Source organism: Lissotriton vulgaris, chromosome 1_1, assembly GCF_964263255.1.
Source record: "Lissotriton vulgaris chromosome 1_1, aLisVul1.2, whole genome shotgun sequence".
Taxonomy (NCBI): domain Eukaryota; kingdom Metazoa; phylum Chordata; class Amphibia; order Caudata; family Salamandridae; genus Lissotriton; species Lissotriton vulgaris.
In genome coordinates, this window is record NC_141685.1 from 2,022,126,550 (window position 1) to 2,022,146,508 (window position 19,959).

General features: G+C 44.2%; 1 protein-coding gene across 1 annotated transcript in view; it reads left to right on the top strand.

Annotated features, from left to right (window-relative positions):
• INTS13 (integrator complex subunit 13) overlaps positions 1 to 19,959 on the top strand; it is a 397,661-nt gene that overhangs the window by 20,137 nt on the left and 357,565 nt on the right. Inside the window, exon 2 of the mRNA XM_086920218.1 lies at positions 13,885 to 14,115. Coding sequence (XP_086776344.1) covers positions 13,891 to 14,115 — 225 coding nt within the window. The 5' untranslated portion in view covers positions 13,885 to 13,890. The remainder of the gene's footprint in view (positions 1 to 13,884; positions 14,116 to 19,959) is intronic.

Here is a 19,959-nt window from a genome sequence, read left to right on the forward strand (position 1 = left end):
GAGGTCAAATGCCAGTTTGTCTTTTTTCTAATTGTTGCTTATGTGTTCCTAGAAAATGGTTTTTACTTTTCTTTCTCTTATTACAGTTAATGCTTTTTGCCAATTGATCGGACAAGAATAGTGAAACAAAAAAACGTAAAATGGCAGTTTTTTCCTCTTACACAACATTTAAACAGCTTGTAAATGAATGGTACAAGTATTTCAAAATATATCCGGAATTATGAAAGAATCTTTTTTTGTAATTAAGAAGTGTGATGCAAACAAAGATTTAAATAGGAACAAAACAAATCAGAACACTTTACTTGGTGATGTGCAAATGACAAATATTTGCAGAAACTTTATTTCCAAACATTGTACACTATATAGTTTTAAACTCTCATGTCAGTGAACAATTCTGTGGTGATTTCAATGAAAAATCTGCTGATTGCAAATGACAGTGTGCTTCTACTTTATCCTTTAGTTATGTATTTATTAAAAGTGATACTTTTTAAACATGATTTGAGAAACATTCCTGCCCCTGCCCTGATGACAATGCAGTTAATGAACAAAGAGGCAAGTCAGCGGTCATCTGCATTCTGTATGGGGCTAGATATGTATTCTATATGGAGCTAATATTTAGTTTATTAAATAAAAAAAAAGTTTTCTGTACATGCGGAACTCGTGTATTTGAAGGTGTTCTCATATGTGATAAAGAAGAAAATGCTGTCTCAGTGAATTAAAATACTTGCTCATGATCACATAATTTGAAACCAGTTTATGGGTGAAGACCATTATAATTAGGTAGCGTAGATTATTTAAGTCACTAGATCTGCAGGTCTAGTAACAGTTTTAGGATTTTTCGAGGCCTGAAGAAGATGAAATTAAGGATGACTATTTTTTGGTGAATAGATACCAGTAAACGTTTGAGAGTGAATCAGAGACAGTTTGAAACAGAAAAAGAGCCACCTTCAATGAGGAATAGAGACTCTTGAATAAAAGTGGTTCCCAAAATCCGATGACAGAGATGTTAAGATCATTTCTTTTAAAAAGCCTTGACCAATTTGAAGAGTTCTGCTGATAAGAGACTATAGGATGTATGGAGTTTTTTTCATTTTTTGACCAAGCTAAAAATCATCATTGATGTAAAGTCTAAACCTGATGAACTTTGAGAAAAAGTTTTGAAAATAACATATGATTTTTTTTTTAAAAAGAACTGGGAAACATTTTTGATTTTAATTATTGCTTTAATGAAATAAGACAAAAATATTGTTTCAAAAAACACTTTTATAGATTTTACATTTTTACCACAATAAGAATTTTTGTCTCAATAGAAGATGGAGTACAGCAGATGCTATAAAATTGTTGGTCTAATGCTACTAATTATAATATTAATCGTTTTAGTGGGACTATTCTTGTGCTTACTGATTTCCGTGGGATATGTTTTAGATTGTGTTAATACTTATGTTGAGATCACACCTAAAGAAAATGAATTGAAACATAATGTACCAGTACTGAGAGAAAATTTAATTAGTGGTTTTAAAGATAATGCATAAATTAAAATGATTAGAGTACATATAGACATAATTAAGTTTATTGGCTGTTATATTTCTGCCTATCTTCCTATGTGTGCTGGATAAGGATCAACTAACGTTCAATTACCAATTTCATATTCCTTGTCTTGTAGTGTTTTTGGCACAATCTTTAACCCGGATGCATTTTTATCCCCTTATTTGACTGACTTTAATGTGTCTTTAGGGAAGCTGCTTACTAGGGAAGATAATCATGAAATTAAATATGGTAACTATCAAGAGCAAGCGCACAAAACGGGTATGATATTAACCTGGTTAAAATTGTATGTTTTTTAAGTAGAGAGGAGTGTGAGTTCATTAGAGAATATAACAAGATGAGTGAAAGTGATGAGAAACTGAGAAGAACAGAAAATTGCATTGGAAGAAGAGGAATTTAGATTTTTTTTTTGTAAAACTTTTTATTTGATTGTAAAAGCAAAATGGTACATTAATATATGCATGACATAGATACAGATCAGAAACAACCCATATCAAATTATTCACAACTGTAGCTGTGGGGAACCTTTTCCTTTGCATCTGAAAACCAGGAATTCTCCCAATCCATAGCACGGTAGTCCGGTCTCCTGAAATAAAAGGCATTTATATAAATTTCTTTATTCGGCTTTTCACATGGGAAAACCATAAAAGGAACATTTAAAATACATTTACACATTATTTACACAGACATACAAATTACAATTCATTGTTCCAAAGAAATTCATACACAAACATTTATAATGATCATTTCAATTGGTTGAGTTAAAACTAATCCCAAGTGATTTTTTAAAGATTTCTTCTATGTTTCCTAATACATTTCAGGAAATTTAAAACGATGTAACAGACAGATTCAGAATCAAGCATTTGAAGGCGGAGCATTGCGGGCGGTATTGCCTAAGACCTCATCGCCTCAAAGTTGGTAAAATCCAAGTTCTCCTGTGTGGGTGATGGAATTTACAAAACATAATAACATGTATGTTAGATTGTTTCGATTCCCCATCACAAGGACATAAAGGCATTTATTCGCTCTCATCTGAATCGCTGTTCTCCGGAGGTGGTGGGTCGCATATGTCTCCCCTATATGAGTTCCATTTACCCCAAACTCTTTCCGGGACATCTCCTGTATACAAAAACAGATTTCTCCGCCACCATTGCCTGGTTCATATCTGCACACCATATCTGCACACCACTGGGCCATTGTCGGGCAGGCCCCGGATCCCCATTTCTGCGCAATATTCCACTTGGCCACTGTGACCCCCATGGTTACCCACCCTTGCATAGTCACGTTCATCTGTTGGTTCCCAGATATTTAACAGGCAATATTTTGGCTCTGGCAACATCGTGACTTCTGTTACTTGGGAGATTGTTCTCAATACTGCTATCCAGTACCTCCCCATCACTGGGCAGGCCCACACTGTGTTAAAGAAGGTCCCTAGTTCCCCACACCCTCTCAAGCACTGTGGAGTATCTGCGCTTCCGATTTTGTGTAAGAGAACCCTCGTGTAATATGTGCGATGTAATATTTTGAGCTGCACTAGACGCAGTCTGGACGGGATTGCAGACTCTATTGGGAAGGTGAGCGCATCCCTCCAATCCGCCTCGTCAATGTCTCCTACATTCAGAAAGCATTTCCAGGTTGTCTTCATTTACTTCGAGCCCTTGTGAGAACAGTGATCAGCATGCCATGGGGGAGGAGGTCAGGAAGTGTGCTGGAAGGATCAAAAAGGTTGCTAAAATCAAAATACATTTATGTATTTTTAACAACTGGCTGTTTTTATTATGATGCATAAACATCAATAATTTTCAAAGCACCTGATGCCACGTTCCTTGCCCCAGCAATTTTCAAAGTATCAATAAAAATGCCAGGATAACTCCAGTGATTAATGTTCTTTCTGGGGAGAGACCGGAGCTTTGTCTGGAAGTGGAAGTTTCTTTTGACTCATCATAGCACAGAAGGTTAATATGCCTGCTGCACAGAACATGTCTGATTCAGATCACAAAGTACATACACTATAAATAGGTCAATGGGTTATGGTTTTTCTCAGAGAGATCTTTTTGTTACTTGCAGTTTAAAAGTTAAAATACTAATATATAGCAGAGTGTTATTAACTGTCACCAAAGAGCTGCATACAAACTACAAGGAATATATTAAAGCTACATATTTTTTTGTCCAGTTTTTCCTTATCCTAGTATTGCAAAAAGGGTTCATTTGGGTAGAAATCAAGTCTTCTTATTAAAAAACCACTCACAATGGTGTTACATTTTAAATTCAGAATTTGTGCTTTTCCAGACGAAGGACTCTTAAACTATACTGCCTACCAGTATGCATGACACGTGACTCCTACAACTTGTAGACCGCTGTCTTATGTAACATTTCCCATATACGGATTAACACTTGTATGATTGTCTCCGTGCAACGTATGTGTGATGTAACGTGTTCTGACACCTTAAACTGGTATGAGTGGCGCTATAAAACTAAATTAATCTAAAAGACAGTGGTAATGGAGACTTGGGGGGCATTGTCAAATGGTGGTAGTGAGGGAATCCGTGGCGAGGTGGTCATTGGGGGGGGGAGAGGGGGCGTCATCAAAAATTGTCGCACAGGGTGCCACCAGGACTAAGGCCGGACCTTTATTACAGAAATTTCCTTAGTCCCGAATCTTGTGGTAGCAGTTTTTTTCTGCTTGAAACATGATTATAAGAAATGTGGCAATTATAGAACAACAGTGTTGGTAAATTCCATTATTTCCTATCACACCACACAAGGAGGGACTTGCAGGGCACTGGGTGGATTGGTAGGTACTGCCCTCTTCACCCCGGGAGATTTGGGAGTGGTAAATGCTTCACAGCACTCAATTCACAACCAAGCAGTTACTCTAGGGAAGCACTGACCCTACCAGCCAACTCTGGTACAGGGACAATAGCTTCAGCAGCAGGCTGAGCACTGGGAAAGAGCTGCAGTCAGAGAAAGAGGTATTAGTTATAGATGTCAAGCTCATCAAAAGGCACTAAGGACGAGTTTAGAGGTAACTGGGAAATGAGCAACGGAAAGTAAGAGGAGAATGGTGGAATGAAAGGAAGGCAGGCTTGGTTTAGGGGCAGATAGGCTGATTTGGTGCAAAGAAATATTGGAGTCAGGAGAAAAGGCAAAAGGGTTCTTTTTTTATTTGTACCTGAGCTCAAACGGCCTTATGACAACAGCAACAAGGTGTACGTGGTGATCCAATCCCAAAGTATGTTTGGGAGATCAAATGGACGCTGAATCCACGCTCAACATATTTAAAAAACATGGCAGAAGACCACAAATTGTGCAGCAAAATAAACCGCAACATACATAGAACTAGGTTCACTTAAAAACACAAGTGTGCAACAAAATGTATTTGTCTTCCTATACTGCACAATAAAGCAGAACTATTGAAAAGACATAAATCTGTCCTCTAGAATAGAATGTTTGTAAGTACTAGTTTACAGTACTGAAGACTTGGATATGCAGTACTATGCAGCAGATGATGGATTATGTAGCAAATGCGGTAATATAAGTGGCCTTTTTTTTCTTTAAAAAAGGCCATTCATTAGTGAAGCAGGTACTGCTGCCAGGTGTGTAAGTGGCCACTGCTGATTATCAATAATTAAGCAGATGCAGAAGGACTGGGGTCTATGGGTTTGAGGGGCCCACTGCATCACAGTTATCACTGTCTACCTTTAAAAAAGAGGCATGGGAGCTTATTTTCCTTTTTAGCATTAGGACTGAGGGCACCTTTGCAAAAAAAAGGGAGACATAGTGTGGGAGCTTTATGTTTTTTCTGAAAGGAACAGAGAACTTCATTCAAAATCGGAGCAGTGGGCAGGCATGGTGGGGAAGAGGTGAAAGATGTAGAGGAGATAGCATGCTACTCAAGACTGCTGTTATCAATAGTACAGCAGGTGTAGTTGCATTTGGGTCCAAGAGTGTGAGGGACTACAACAAGCCAATAATGGGGAGCAGTATTTTTGGGACCACCCATGTTTTTGTTTGATGCATTTGCTGTTTTATAAGTATCATACTTGGTGTGGTTAAGGAGCTGTAGAAAAAGTATTCCTGAAATCATCTCATAAGCCTGTCCCTTGCACACAGCCATGTCCCTCCCGCTCTACCAATCATTGCCTTAAAGTTTTGTAGGGGGGCCTGACCTCAAAACATTTTGCTTAGGGAGAGCTCGGAGCAAAAAAGTTTGAAGACCTCTGCCCTAGAGCTCTTTTTGGAGAGGTCAGCCTTTAGCAGAGACACCTCCGTGGAGATGGAGCCAATGGATGTTTGCATCTGTAGTAACGTTGCCATCACGTCTTGCAATGTGACCTCTTTCTGGGGCCCGTCCGCCTTGGCGCCCTTGGGCGGAGATCCCGATTGTGGCTCTGCCTGCTGAGTCTTCGTCAGCGTGTATTTATCAATGCGATTTTGTTGCACCTGACGCGCCCCCCTGGAGCTCATCTTGCCTCTCTCCAGGTATCCTGCGTTAATTAACCCCAGGGGGGGGGGGTGTCGCTCCTCAATTGTAATTGGCTGCCTCCACACTGTCACTGGCCCTCACCGGATCTAATCACAGGCCTCAGAGGCCGTATCTGTTTATATCACCCCCGTTTCACCGTTTGGGCCACACCAGCACTGAAGGCGTCGCATCGCCTCGGGCGTCCCTCTGTCACCTGCACTGTAGCTTAACCCCCCGGGTGTTCCTCCGGCTCCCTCGCTGTGCTCCGTCCAGACACTCTGCTCTGATGTCGCACTATTTATCTTGGCCAGGGGGGTCCGCTTCGAGTCACCGCAATTGTGCCAGCTGTAAAAAATATTTGCTACCGGCAACACTCCAGCCCGGCTCCTTGAAACAGGAGCCGGTCGCCGCCCAACCGCCGTGCGTGCTCCGACGTGTGGCCCTGGCCTTCACTGTGGGTCCCGGCTTCTTTTATGGATGTTAGGCCTCAGCGGCGCCCCTTCTCCTTTCCCGGTTCTGGGGGCACTGCGCTCCTTACCGGATCACGTTTTCAGGTAGCGGGAGACACACTGCCGCTGTTCCAGCGCTCTGGGCACTTCAGGACACAGGATTAATACCGGATTTGTGGGTCAAGGCTGTCAGGTATCGGTAGCCTCTCTAGGTTGCAGCCATCTTTTTTTTTTTTTTAAATTTTTGAAAACCTTTATTGTGCATGAAAGGAGGACAAATACGGGCCTACAACCATCCGGCCGGCCACAACACGTTTAAAGCACCAGTGCAAGCATTACGGCGACACAGTAGTACCCCATCTTCGTAGTCAAGCAGTAAAGAGTTACACATTAATTACTGTAGTACCGTGTCCCAGAACCAGTGAAGGTTAATTTTCAAAGTTTTTTACGCAATCATTAAATCAGATCGTACTGTCCTGAATCGTAAGAGAAGAAGAAATAAAAGGAAGGATCCATGCGGGAGGAGCATGACATTTACTAAAATTCACTCCACAGGATATCGGCCCAACATTCAAGTCCCTCCCAGGCAGCATGGCAGCAATATTAGAGCCAACTTGGTGACCCTTCAAAACGTCCCACCCATCGCCCGTCACCACCCAACCTCTAGTAATCTAGGCATGGACCCAGACAAAGGAGAAATCAATAATAGGAATAAAATAAGGCACCATAGAAATAATAACTAGAAACTAACTACTAACCCCCCACCCTACACGCATGCAGAGGCTACGGCCTGTCCCCCCCCAGCAGTGTGTCTGTCGCCCAATAAACCCGAAATATAGTGAGAAAGAAAGAAAGGAAAGAGAAAAGAAAAAGGTATAACATCTAATATAGAGAGTGAGAAAAGGACACCCCATTCACCTACTCTCAAAGACAAATAGAACAGGAGGAGGATCAATTCTAGGCAATCCCGGTCCCCACCAGTCACATATACATCTCCCACCCCAAGGTCAGGAGAGCCGGCAAGTAATAAGGCAGATATAGGGGTGAGACATCAACTAGCAGCGTTCGATTAAACTGGACATAAAAATAATCCCTAACCCGGGTCAACCCGCCCAGAAGCAAATAATAAGGAAATCAGCCTAGCCCTGGCCCGAACGTGGATGCACCCCCAGACGTGCTCGCCGGGAGAGGCCCGCCCACAATAAAACAAAGAAGCAACATGGCGAGAGAAAGAACGAAAGTAGTGTGGGAACACAAAATGGCCGTCGAAAGTCACCAGGAATTCCGTCAACTGTAGCAAGGAGATCCACCGAAACATCAGGATAGTATGAGTTTTCAGGCAGCAAAGTCAAAAAAGACAACACAGGAGCCATCGATGGAACCAGCAATGCCGTAGATAGGTCCCAAGACGCCCTCGATATTAAGTCCAACAACAATGTAGCACTCTCCATGAAAGGGGGAAACAAAGTATCCCGGGCGGATTTGTCAGGCGGGTGGACTTGAGCGCCAACAAAATCGGAAGCGGGCACAGGCGACCAGCAGGCAGGAGGAAGCGCTGTATCCTCGTGGATTGTGGGTGGAGAAGAGTGACAGCTCTGCGGGATCAGCGCGGTACACTCCCGCCGTAGCGCGGACGCCATGTCGTCCAGCTTGCCTCCCAATCTTCCGTAGCTATGGCACATATCTGCACGGAGGTCAAACAGGACGGATAGAACGATGTCAAGGGAAAGTGTGGGTTGCAGCCCCTGCCTCTCGATTCCCTGGGGAGTCACTGGTAACTCGGACCCCATCTCAGGCGGGGCAACACAGGCTACTGGCAGGATCGAGCACTCTCCCCCACCACACAAAGCACCAAGCAAAGCCATTATGGCGAGACTCCGGGGTAATCACAGGATAGACAAAGTACCAGCGTTTGCCCATTCAATACTGGGGGAGCACTGTACACCGCTCCAATGAGGCACACATTACAGGATAGGCGCCCTGTGGCAGATCCGGGTGGAGAGGCATGGGGGCAGGCAATCCTGGTTCAACAAATATGGCCGAGCAAGCCTTTCTCCGTATCGTCTGCCGCAAACAAAGGAATTGGTCCGGAGGGATGTTGCAGCGTTTCAAGTGCTCCCTTCTCCCCGCCCGCTTCGAGTCGCTTCAGGTAGCTTATAGCAGGGAGCGCATCGCGGGGATCTCACCGGTGGTCCAGCAGCCGGCGCTGATCAAGCACTCCGGCCGTCAGCAGTTCACCAGGGCTCGGCAGGAAGGGACCGTGCAAACGGGGTCCAGGGCTGCAGGCTGTTCCGCGGCTATCTCCGGCCGCCGGGCAGGTCGAGAGTCCGAGGAAGCATCGCCGCGATCAGTGCAGCGCCGCACACAATCTGCCCCCAATGCACACCAGGATCTGTGTCAGGATGTCGGTGCGGCGCTGAAAGGCTGGCGGAGCCGGGAGCCTACAGGTCTGCTCCGGTCGCCATCTTGGCTCCTCCCAGGTTGCAGCCATCTTGAGTCTGTCGCAAGCCACTGGAATTTAGATTGTTGGGTCTATATCCTAGATTTAGAATGGAGCAGAAAGGAAAAGTGAATTGTGTATGGTAAGGTGTAGTTCCACAAATGGGAATAATGTAGAAAATGTAGGAGAGAGTTTGTGATATATTATATAATGTTAGTGGAGATTATTTGCTTGGTGAAGATTCTATTATGAGGGAAATTTATTATATTTGTAGAAGGATTACTTAGTTCAGTTTGCCGAGAAATTAGGTTTGCTTGTGTTATTTGACTTTAGTGTTCCCTAGAGTTCACTATATGGATGTACTGAGTGATGAACATGGTCTGAGGAGAGTGAGATGAAGTTTTGAGCAAATAGTCTTAGAATTATTAGGTGTTATTATTCCCTATATGGGAGTGACGATGAATGTTGTGAAAATTAAGCGATTGTCTACAGTAGTAGATATGCTTGCTGTAGACACAGCTGGTTCCTTAAAGCTACTAAATTTAGAGATTGTAGCAATTAAGGTTATGATCATGCAAGATCATCATGCTTTTATCTATTCTTTTGGCACAAGAAGAAGGGGTCTGTGAGGTGATTCTGTACATATATACAAGTAATATATAGAGGAGGTATTGATTTTTTAAATTATTAATATGACTATTTTAACTCCTGAGATGAGCTCTTTGAAGGAATCCGACTGATGGAAACCTGTAGGCTTGTGATTTACTGAATTAGGGAAGAATTGTGGAAAAGTCGTGTGGTTAAGTGCATGTGCGTACTATTGTTTTTTATGATGAATATACTTGTAAGTAATAATCGACAAGAACTAGCTACTTGGAAAAGGTTATCCCGCCTTGAGCTCCGTCGGAGCTCAAGGTGGGATGCTACAGGTGAAGCAGCAGATCCAGTGATTGCACCAAGGTCCTGAAAAAAGGCAGTTTTTAAACCAAGGCCTGGCTGAAACAAGTCGACCAACGGGACGTGGGAGACCATAAGCCTCTCCAACCACGTCCTAAAGCCTTGTTTTTAATTCTGCCTAGGGCCCATTAATTACATTTACTGACTGGGACCTTTAGGACAGCTTTTTTAACCCCACACAAATCACTTCACTGCACACTCACTTGACAAAACCAGCTCCGCTGTAATCAGGCTTCATAGCACACCTGAGGTACACTCGGTGCCTCAGGTGGGGCCCGATGATGAAGCATGCCACCAACTAGTGGGTGTGAGGGATTTCTTAAAAAACATTTTTTTTTCTTCTCTCTCAAACATAATTGTTTTTGACCCAACAGACACAAAGCCTTTTCCAAGTAGCTAGCTCTTGTTGATTAATACATATCTCCTGGGGAAACAAACTAGCTACTCTAGTTCCTCACTCTCTATTTTGATTACAAGCGAATATAGTTGTAACCCATTAATCAATTATGTGGCACTTTGAAAGTATTTGAGTGTAATGCTTAGAAGTGTGATTATTATTGTAGTATAGTTATGCCACATTTTAGTTAGAGACACCATTTATTAAAATGAGTACAGTTTCTGATGTTCTGCTCATCTTGCTCCTGCTCATTCCCCCTCCCAATCAATGTCCCCTTGTGAGTCTTCTCTCCCAGGATTTCTGCAGAGCATAGCAGACTGTGACACAATTGCGTTTTTAAGGGAGCATGTATTGTGAATGAAACTTTCCATGTTGATCCTAATTTATCTTTCTGACGGACACTTCAGCTGGAAGTTCTGATGAGGCTTGCTAGCACATTAATGTATGATCCTGTGTTTGGGAATGTTTCATATTGTATTCTATGTCCCCGGACTACTATTGCTGTGGAAACGAACAGCAGGAGTCGTCTACCTTTAGAAATAGGTTAGTGTTATAAAACCTTGCAATTTCGATCTTGTTGCTGGTTTTTCCAATATGTTTTAGCAACAGTCATCCAATGCAGAATCTGCAGTTTCCTAGTTTAGTATACGTAAAATGTGTGTGAAACCCCATGGTTTTGGGGGTTCGGGAGATGAATTTCCTTTTTCCTCCTGAAACTCTGTCCGATTTTCTTGAGATTTTCTTTCTCCCTTACATTGCTGCCAGCACACTTTATGAGCTTGACACTTCGATTTTTGAGAGACTTTACTGCTTAATTAGGACTTATAAGATTTCAGATTTTGTACTCTGTATCTGAGCCTTCATGGCATTTACTGCATTTCTCTGTATAGATATATTGAGATATTATTTTGGTAATAAAACTAGCTTTTATTTGATCTAAACTCAGTTATTGAGTGGTCCCATTTACTATTGGATTTTACTCTGATAAATAGTTTGAATTGATGTTTTGGTGGGTGGTGACTCTCATCTCAAGATCGGTGGTGCTCGAGCCGAAAGTTCCACAGGTACAATTTGGGGTGTTAAAAATATTGGGGTTCTGTGAAATATTGGGGTTCGGGCTCCCGCAGCTGCACATTGCTTAAGGGAGTTACTTCAGTGGAAAGCAAGGAAAACATTGGCTCTGCTTGACCGACTGTTGAAATCGGGAGAGCCAGCACTAGCATGTTAGTGATGCACTGGCTATGACAACACTTTATCTCCCTTTCTGTGACCCTCTACCATCAACCCATGACTGTAATGAGACTTTCAGGGAGTCTGGTGTAACAGTCAGGATGGCTGGGCAGTTGTGCAGCAATTTAGGTCCTGTTGTACAGGGTTACATATTTGGAGCTTCTACCAGTTTTTGAATGTTGATAAGAATGCCCAGGAAGGTATTGCACTAAAGGGCTTCACATCTTCATAAACATTAATCAGCTTCACCTGCCCTTCAGTTTAATATGACTTTGAAAGAATTCTGGGTGAAAAATGCTACTTTAGTGCATTTAGAAGCTTCATCTTTGCTATGAAATGGCACAGCTTATGATTTACCTAAAGCAAACTACTGATCAAGAGACTTAAGACATACCACTGAAGTTGGCAACCTACACATCAAGAGTGATGTGCATAAGTGTCCGTTTCAGGGTAGCGGCATACACACGTTGTAGACCTTGATTTTAGAAGGTTGAGTGTGATGCTACTTGGCAGATTGGTTAACTGGGTCTTGTATAAGTAGGCCTCAGTGTCAACTAAAGTCTTGGGCCATAACGCCACATACATCTATGAGGAGCAAAAGCACAGAGATTCCATTATCACATTATTTCGGACTACTGACATTTCTCAGGATTATACTTTCAGGTTGTAGTGGTGAGCCTCAGCAAGGCCTAACAGTGCTAGGGGTTATCCCTTCTCTGCACAGAGTCCTCAGACCAATAGAAAGAAGTTGGCACAGAAAACTGGAATAGAATTGACAGAGTTTATTAAACCTCATGATGTGGAACTACAGTCACACAACACCCTTCGGCAATGTATGAAGTAGCACACTGACTGGAAGGAGCTTAGTCCTTTTATACCCACACAGGGGCTCAAATAAAGGCGATACAAGTACAGACTGCTGGTTGTAAGTACATATAAGGTCATACAGAAAGTGTACAAGCAACAGGTGGGAGGAGCTAACAGTTAGCTAATTCTGGTAGACACATCCTGACAGTTACAAGTAGAGGACAGCTGTAAGCTCAACTTAGCATGTGCGAAGCAAAAGAGGCGAAATATATCTCGTCTCTAGGCAGATTTCAAGAGTCGTTAACAGGAAGGTAGGACAGAGCACATGGTGAGCATATGGCAAACAAAATGGCTGCCAGAAATACAAAATGGATTCCACACAACAGACAAGATAGTCTCTAAATACAAGATGTCTTCTGCTAATGCTTAACCTAATCGCTGCTAAATTACAACAAGGTGACATTAAAGAGTAACGCATAATTTTCTTCTCGGCTTTGACTTCAGTGGCTTTTTGCCTTGATTTGATGTCGCATCGTTTTGAGTGCTTCAGGAGGTAGTAACAGTTGGAAGGACTTTGCTTGAGCAAGGGCCTGAACTTGCACACACTACTGAAGTGACTCATCACTCCATATTCACTACATTCAGTTTCAAGTGCACCCTAGTCTCTTGTGTGAGGACTTTGCTGCCCATTTAGTGCAATCTCTCACTGTTAACTGTGACAACAGATGGGTACCCCTCATTTGTCATACCACTTAATGCAAGATCTGAAATGCATGTGGTGACTTATTTCCCCTGACTGGACATCTGCACAGGATAATATGTAGCATGTGCTGTGACATGAGTGTCACAGAGTTGGCTGGCCGTCTTTAACTACTTCATCCTGAAAATTGAGGGGTCACGGCTAACCAGAAGCTGCAACTTGAGGTCTTCTTCCAAATTGTACTTGTCACAATCATAGTCTTTACCATCATCTTTGATGATCATGCAAGGAGTGAATCATTCCAAATTCAGGCTTTTTCGGGGTCGAAAATACACAATGCTGTTTTTGAGGCTTTTGTGTCACTGTCACATTCTGAGAATCCATATGAAATCTCTCATGTGCCATAACATGTACATTAAATAAAAAGAACCCCTCACATTTTAGTCCTGATATTTCTGGTTGAGCACTTTACATGACCACAACAAAGGCAGCAAATTGGACAGGTCGATTGTTATTTGCCACTGGGTCAACAGATTCCAATATGAATGTGTTCCTTTAACCCCTTCCATGCTGGTGACGAACCCCAGCCGTCATGCACTACGGTGCTCGTGTGCTGATGACGGCTGGGGTTCGTCATGGCCCGCCCGTGTTCCGCCGGCGGCCGCACACGGGGAAAATCGCGGCCGCACAGAAGGGGTTAATAAGTAATAAATATAATTAATATTGTTATTATTATTATTATTATTATTATTATTATTATTATGTTCCACATTCCTAGCCCTCTAATTAGTAGTTTAATGCAAAATCCTGTACTGCCCAGGTACCTCCCCCACCACTCACATTATGTTGGTATGCTATGTTTAAAATTTTTGCTTTTGTGTTTATTTGTTTTAGGGAAAAATGAAGGTCTTCTCGGAGGCTCACAAAACAGTGTTTGTTGTAGATCACTGTCCTTATATGGCAGAATCCTGCAGGCAACATGTTGAGTTTGATATGCTCACGAAAAACCGGACACAGGGAATCATACCTCTTGCTCCCATCTCTAAATCACTATGGACCTGTGCCGTTGAATCATCCATGGAGTACTGTAGAATAATGTATGATATATTTCCCTTTAAAAAACAGGTATGTATTCAATACTTATTTGCATGCTTACAGCTCTGCCTTATAATGTAGGTTGACAGACATGACTTGCAGTGCAAATTAGAGTCCCATGTCAGTTGTTTTAATTGTTTAAAAAAAACCTTTATTTATCATTTTTCGAAAAAAAAGGTGCAGTGATGCATCATGAGTTATATATCATAACAGATAGACAATATCATAGGTGGAGTGGAACAACATATAGCACGTAATATAAACCATATCTGTCGTTCGGGCATTAAGAATGCCCTGGCTTTACTTAACAAATTAATTATGACAATGTATAATACACCATGAGAGGCAGGGAATATCACAGGCATTTGAAACAGGAAGCAATACGGGTATCCAGATTCACCCTCACTTATGTTTTGGCTAATCAGCTGGTGAAATCAGGGGAACAACAAAAAAGGACCTTAAGTAAAATTAAACCCACTGCATATTTACATCCATATATGATCCCTCAACCCACCACTTCTAGGACTATTTGGCTCTCAGACTGAGACTGCTGTTTCTCATTATCTTTTCAATATAGGAGCGGTATGGACCCCAAATATCAACAGGGTGGGACGGCACGTGACCTGCGTAGAGTATTCCACACTATTAACATTGCAGAACGCCATGCTTTGAAGCCAGGATCGTAATCTCGGAGACCGCTTAGCACACCAATATATCGCAACCGCTCTCTTTGCTAGCAGAAATCCCAGTGTTGCGAGCTTATGAGGTGTAAAGTTAGAAACATAGCCAAGCAGCGCTATTTCGGAGGTAGGGATCAAGTCAAGACCCAACATGTCGCCGAAGGTGCTGTGTACCTGAGCCCAATAATCATGTAGAAGCGGACAGGTCCAAGAAAGGTGGGCGAAGTCGGCGTGGGGAGCCTTGCATTTGGGGCAACAGTGGGGTCGACTAGGGTCTATCCTGTGCAAAAGAACTGGAGTGTGATAAAGCCTGCGGAGAAATTTGAAATGGATGAGTTTGTGTCTACTGTTGAGAGACACCTCCTTCGTAGCCCTGCAGCACTGTGCCCATTGGTCGTCCGATATTGGTTTGCCCAAATCCCCCTCCCACGCAGTGCGCACCCTAGAGCCCAGAGAGGGAAGTGAGGCGCAATACAACTTGGAGACCAGGTGTGTACCCAGTTGGTGCTGAACAATGAATGTGAGCGGAGGAGTATCTTCGGGGGGTACTGGAAATGTGGGAAATTCAGCTCGCATCATGGACCGAAGTCTAGTCAAAACGAAAGAATCCATGAATGAGCGGTCAGAAAAGCGTTGGTCCGCTGACATCGAAAAAGCATGTCCCTCGGGGAAGAGGTCGCCAAAGGTGTGGATGTGATATTTGGATAATGTGTGTTGGACCACAGTTTCCCCCGTAATAGGGAACCAATGAGCATTGGGCAGAGGGAGGGCTGGAGAATACAATTGGTCTAGGCAAATCAATCTGCGCACTTTATCCCAAGCCCAAAGGTGGACGAGACCGTCTGTATATCTTGCGGGTCCCTTGGGATACCCCTGGGGAGAACAGTGGAAAGAGGTACAGGCAGGGCCAGGTTCGCCTCAGGTTTCAAATACAAAATACGGGCATTTGGATGAAACCAAGAGTGTGCATATGAACATTGCACAACTGAAAAATAAAGATAAAAATCAGGAACACCAAAACCGCCCTTTTCGTACGGGAGGGTCAAAACACGCCAGGACACACGCAGGTTTTTGACACCCCAAACCAACCTCAACAGTAGAGAGTGCAATTGGGAGAAAAAAATCTTAGTGAGGGGGATCGGGATATTATTAAAAAGATATAGAAAGTGAGGAAGTACAACCATTGTAACTATTGCGATCCTTCCAGCCATGGATAGAGGGAGGCGGATCCACCTCTCAATCTGATTTTCCAAAAAATCCAGAGCGCTACCATAATTCAGTCTGATAATAGACACTGTGTCCAGATGAACATGAACCCCTAGATATTTGACTGAATCGTGGCTCCATTCAAGGGGAAAAGCACAATTCCACAGCGAGGTGCTTTGGGTGAGCGGAAAAATGACTGATTTGTGCCGGTTGATGCAGAGGCCAGAATATTTTCCAAAGCGAATTATTTCTAGAATAAGAGGCTCCAGGTTAATATGAGGCATTCTAACATATAAGATCGTGTCGTCAGCATATAGAGATATTAAAAGAGGGCCCGTGCGGAACTGGAGACCCCGGTGAAGGTGTTTCTCCTGAAAGTGACGGACCAAAGGGTCCATCGCCAGAATAAACAGCAACGGAGAAAGGGGACATCCTTGACGTGTGCCGCGTGACAAAGAGAATTGCTCGGTAATAGTGCCATTCAGACGCAACCTGGCCACAGGCGAAGTGTATAACAATGCAACTGTAGAGACAAAAACCTCCGGCATCCCCATGAGCTTCATGATGGACAAAAAAATGGGCCACTCCAAAGAGTCAAACGCCTTCTCAGCATCAAGAAGAATTGCAACGGCTGGAGTGGAAGGTTCTATTCTATGCAATACTGAGAACAGGGTCCTCAAGTTTAAGGAGGTGGAGCGATGCGGGACAAATCCCGACTGCGCAGGGGAAATGATAGACTCCATCAATAATTAGAGCCGGATGGCAATAACTTTGGCCAAAATCTTTTAGTCGAGGTTTAATAAGGAAAGCGGTCTGTATGAGCTACATAATGTGTGTTCCCTGCCCGGTTTTGGAAGAAGAATAATGATCGCTTCGCGGAAAGTGGGCGACAGGCTACCCGTCTCCAATGCTTCCGCGTATACCTCCACCAGTCTCGGGACCAGTTCCTCCTTATAGGCTTTGTAGAAATCAGCAGAAAAGCCATCTAGGCCTGCCGCCGAGGAGCCCCTCAACGCGTCAATGTCTTCCACTATGCTATCATGAGTGATGGGTGTGGCCAGGAATTCCTGCATGTACTTTTCAAGATAAACCATGGCAATCTCATTTAAATAGGGCCCCGGTCCAACCCGCTCCACAGATAACGTGGATGTGTATAGATTCTTGTAATAGGACAGAAAGGCGCCACAGATTTCTGGGGTGGAATGAAGCAGCTCCCCCCGCAGATCCACAATCTCTGTGATGTATGAAGCATGATGTGGTGGTCGGAGCATCTGTGCCAATAATCTACCAGGTCTATCACCTTCTCCGTACTGTCGCACCGTGCACTGCCTGACCAAAAACCTAATCTCTCTGTCTGCCTCCTCTCTAAATTCTATCATTAACTCTAGGCGTCTGGCTTCCCTGGCATCTGATGGGTTTTCTGATAGCTCCCTATCTATTGCAGCAATATCCTGCTCAATGCGAGTCAAAGAGGAACGAATGTCCCTTAAAGCAGCTACGTGTTTGTCGATACATACACCATGAATAGTAGCCTTGAACCCCTCCCAGAGTATCGCCCAAGACCCCACAGACCCTGTGTTGAGATCAAAATATTCTTCAATGGCTTGTCGGACTTCCTCGGTGAAAACAGGGTCAGTCAAAGCCCTCCAGGGAAACCGCCACTGTCTCTCATACCCCCCTAGCCTGGGTATCTTTAATGTAAGGACAATTGGAGAGTGGTCTGACAGCGTGCGCGGGAGAGTAAGAAGGTTTTCGACCCAACCTGCGACCCCGGGGGAAAGGAGCCAATAATCAATTCTGGTCCAGGTATTGTAATATCCAGAATGGTGTGTATAGTCAGGCAGCTGCGGGTGAAGTCGTGCTTCAATGTCAATAAGGGAAAAGTGTGTGCATATATCCAACAACACAGGGCGGGAACGGGCTTTAGTGTCAGGGGAAGAGGAGGTGCTGTCTCTAGCGGGATTCATCAACAAATTAAAGTCCTCGCCAATAACCAACAAGCCAATATCAAGCGTGAGGAGCTTCACCTGTAGGTCCTGGAAAAAAGGAGCTTCAATATTGAGGAAATAGATCCCCACCAGTGTGATCTTATATCCCATAAGTGTACCCGTCACAATCAAATAGCGTCCCTCTTTGTCAATAATACTGCTGTATAACACAAAGGGCACACACTTATGTATAAATATGGCAACCCCTCTCGAATATCTGCTATAATTAGAAAAGATCCGATGGGCCCCCAGCTTTTGGTGACTTGAACAGAGTCTGAAGTAGCCAAATGCGTTTCTTGTAAAAAGGTGATGTCAATCCTGTCGCGAGAGATATAATTAAAAACCTGTCTGCGCTTTCTAGTGTTATTCAGTCCCCGAACGTTCCAGGACATCAGGGATAGCCCGATGGCCCGGGCTGAAGGCCTACCTTGGCCATATGGCAAATGACATCAGAGACAAACTGGATTGCGTATTACTCCATTTCAAGTCAGTGACACAATAAACGATGTATCAATCAGGAATGCAAACAAACAAAACAAACCCCGCCCCCCACCCACCACCCAACCTCTTAGCAACCCCAAAGAGGCATACCCAATGCGATCGTACAATAAAGCTTAATGGTAACCATGACATTGACCAATTAAACAGACGATGATCAGTTGAAAAAAAACCCCAAAAGAGTAAGGTCACAAAGGCATTCGCAATGGGTGGCAGCAACGCCACGCCGGGCAGGCACCCCGAGTGTCAAACGCAGAATAGTACACAAAAAAATACATAATCCTGCAACACAAAGATCAGAACAAAAGGATATGCTGTGATGAGACCTTAACCAGGCCCCGGATCTGTGAAGAGATCTACACTGTTTTGCGATCCGCCATGTGTCGGGGACTGTGTCCCAGAAGTAGAAGCCGTGCTCGACCCCTGCCCCAGGGATCTATGGGCTCGTTCCACCACAAACCCCTGCGTGAACACCTCTCTGCCGAACAGGTCGAAGAGTAGTTGCTCCACGAAAGTGTCCATTCGTCCGGTTGACGTCGTCTCCGCCACACCGAGGATGCGGACGTTGTTGCGACGGCTACGCGCCTCAAGATCCTCATTCTTGATGGCTACTTCCTTGAGAAATCTTTTGGCAAGCTCCAGTCTTTTCAATGATTTTGACGCGTTGTCCTCAATGTCCGAGACCCTGGACTCCACCACGTCTAATCGGCGGTCGTGTGCCTGGACCTTGGATTCCATATCTGCCAGTTTTTGTTAAAGACTGTCTAATCGGCTGTCCAATGACTTAAAGCCTGCCCTCATTTCGCTCCTCATGGCAGTGACCAAGGAAGTCGTATCTTCCCGCTCTGTAGATTCCAAAGCCCCCGTAGAGGAGCCTGGTGGAGCGGCAGATGTAAGGAGGGAGGCTTTATCAAAGCTGAGTTTGCGTTGGTTAGGATCTCTTTTCCCCATGATGTGAGCAAAAAGGCAGTAAGTAGCGTACAAACAGCAACGCAATCGAATCAATGGCTCAGGGGATCCAGGAGGGGATTGACCACCAGGTGCAGAGCGCCCACTATCCCACACGGGTGTGCGGCAATGGCCAAGGTAAGAGCGCTGCCAACAGCGTCATTAACGTGGGGAGCCGTTCTAAAAGAGAAGGGAGGCCAACCAACTGGAAAATAGCTCATCCGGGAGGCATTCCAACAGAAGCAATAAGGCAGCAGCAAGATGTCCGCAGCAGGCGTCAGCAGGCTTCCCACAAATCAGCCCAGGTTGAATAATGAGGCCTCCCGAATATAGGGCACTACATGAATGATGTCGCTTCAATAGTTTTATGGCTGGGAGACTCACAAGCTAGGCCGCGGCATGCAAACCAGAAAGTACCAGGGCGCGACAGTCTCCCATCCGCAAGGGGGCCGCTGTTCAATGCGGTTGGGGCAGAGGCGGCGTGCTGTTCCGGCGGGCCGCCTCAAAGCCGGTGGGGGGCGCCAACACCCGCAGCGCCCAACGCAGTCCCCACG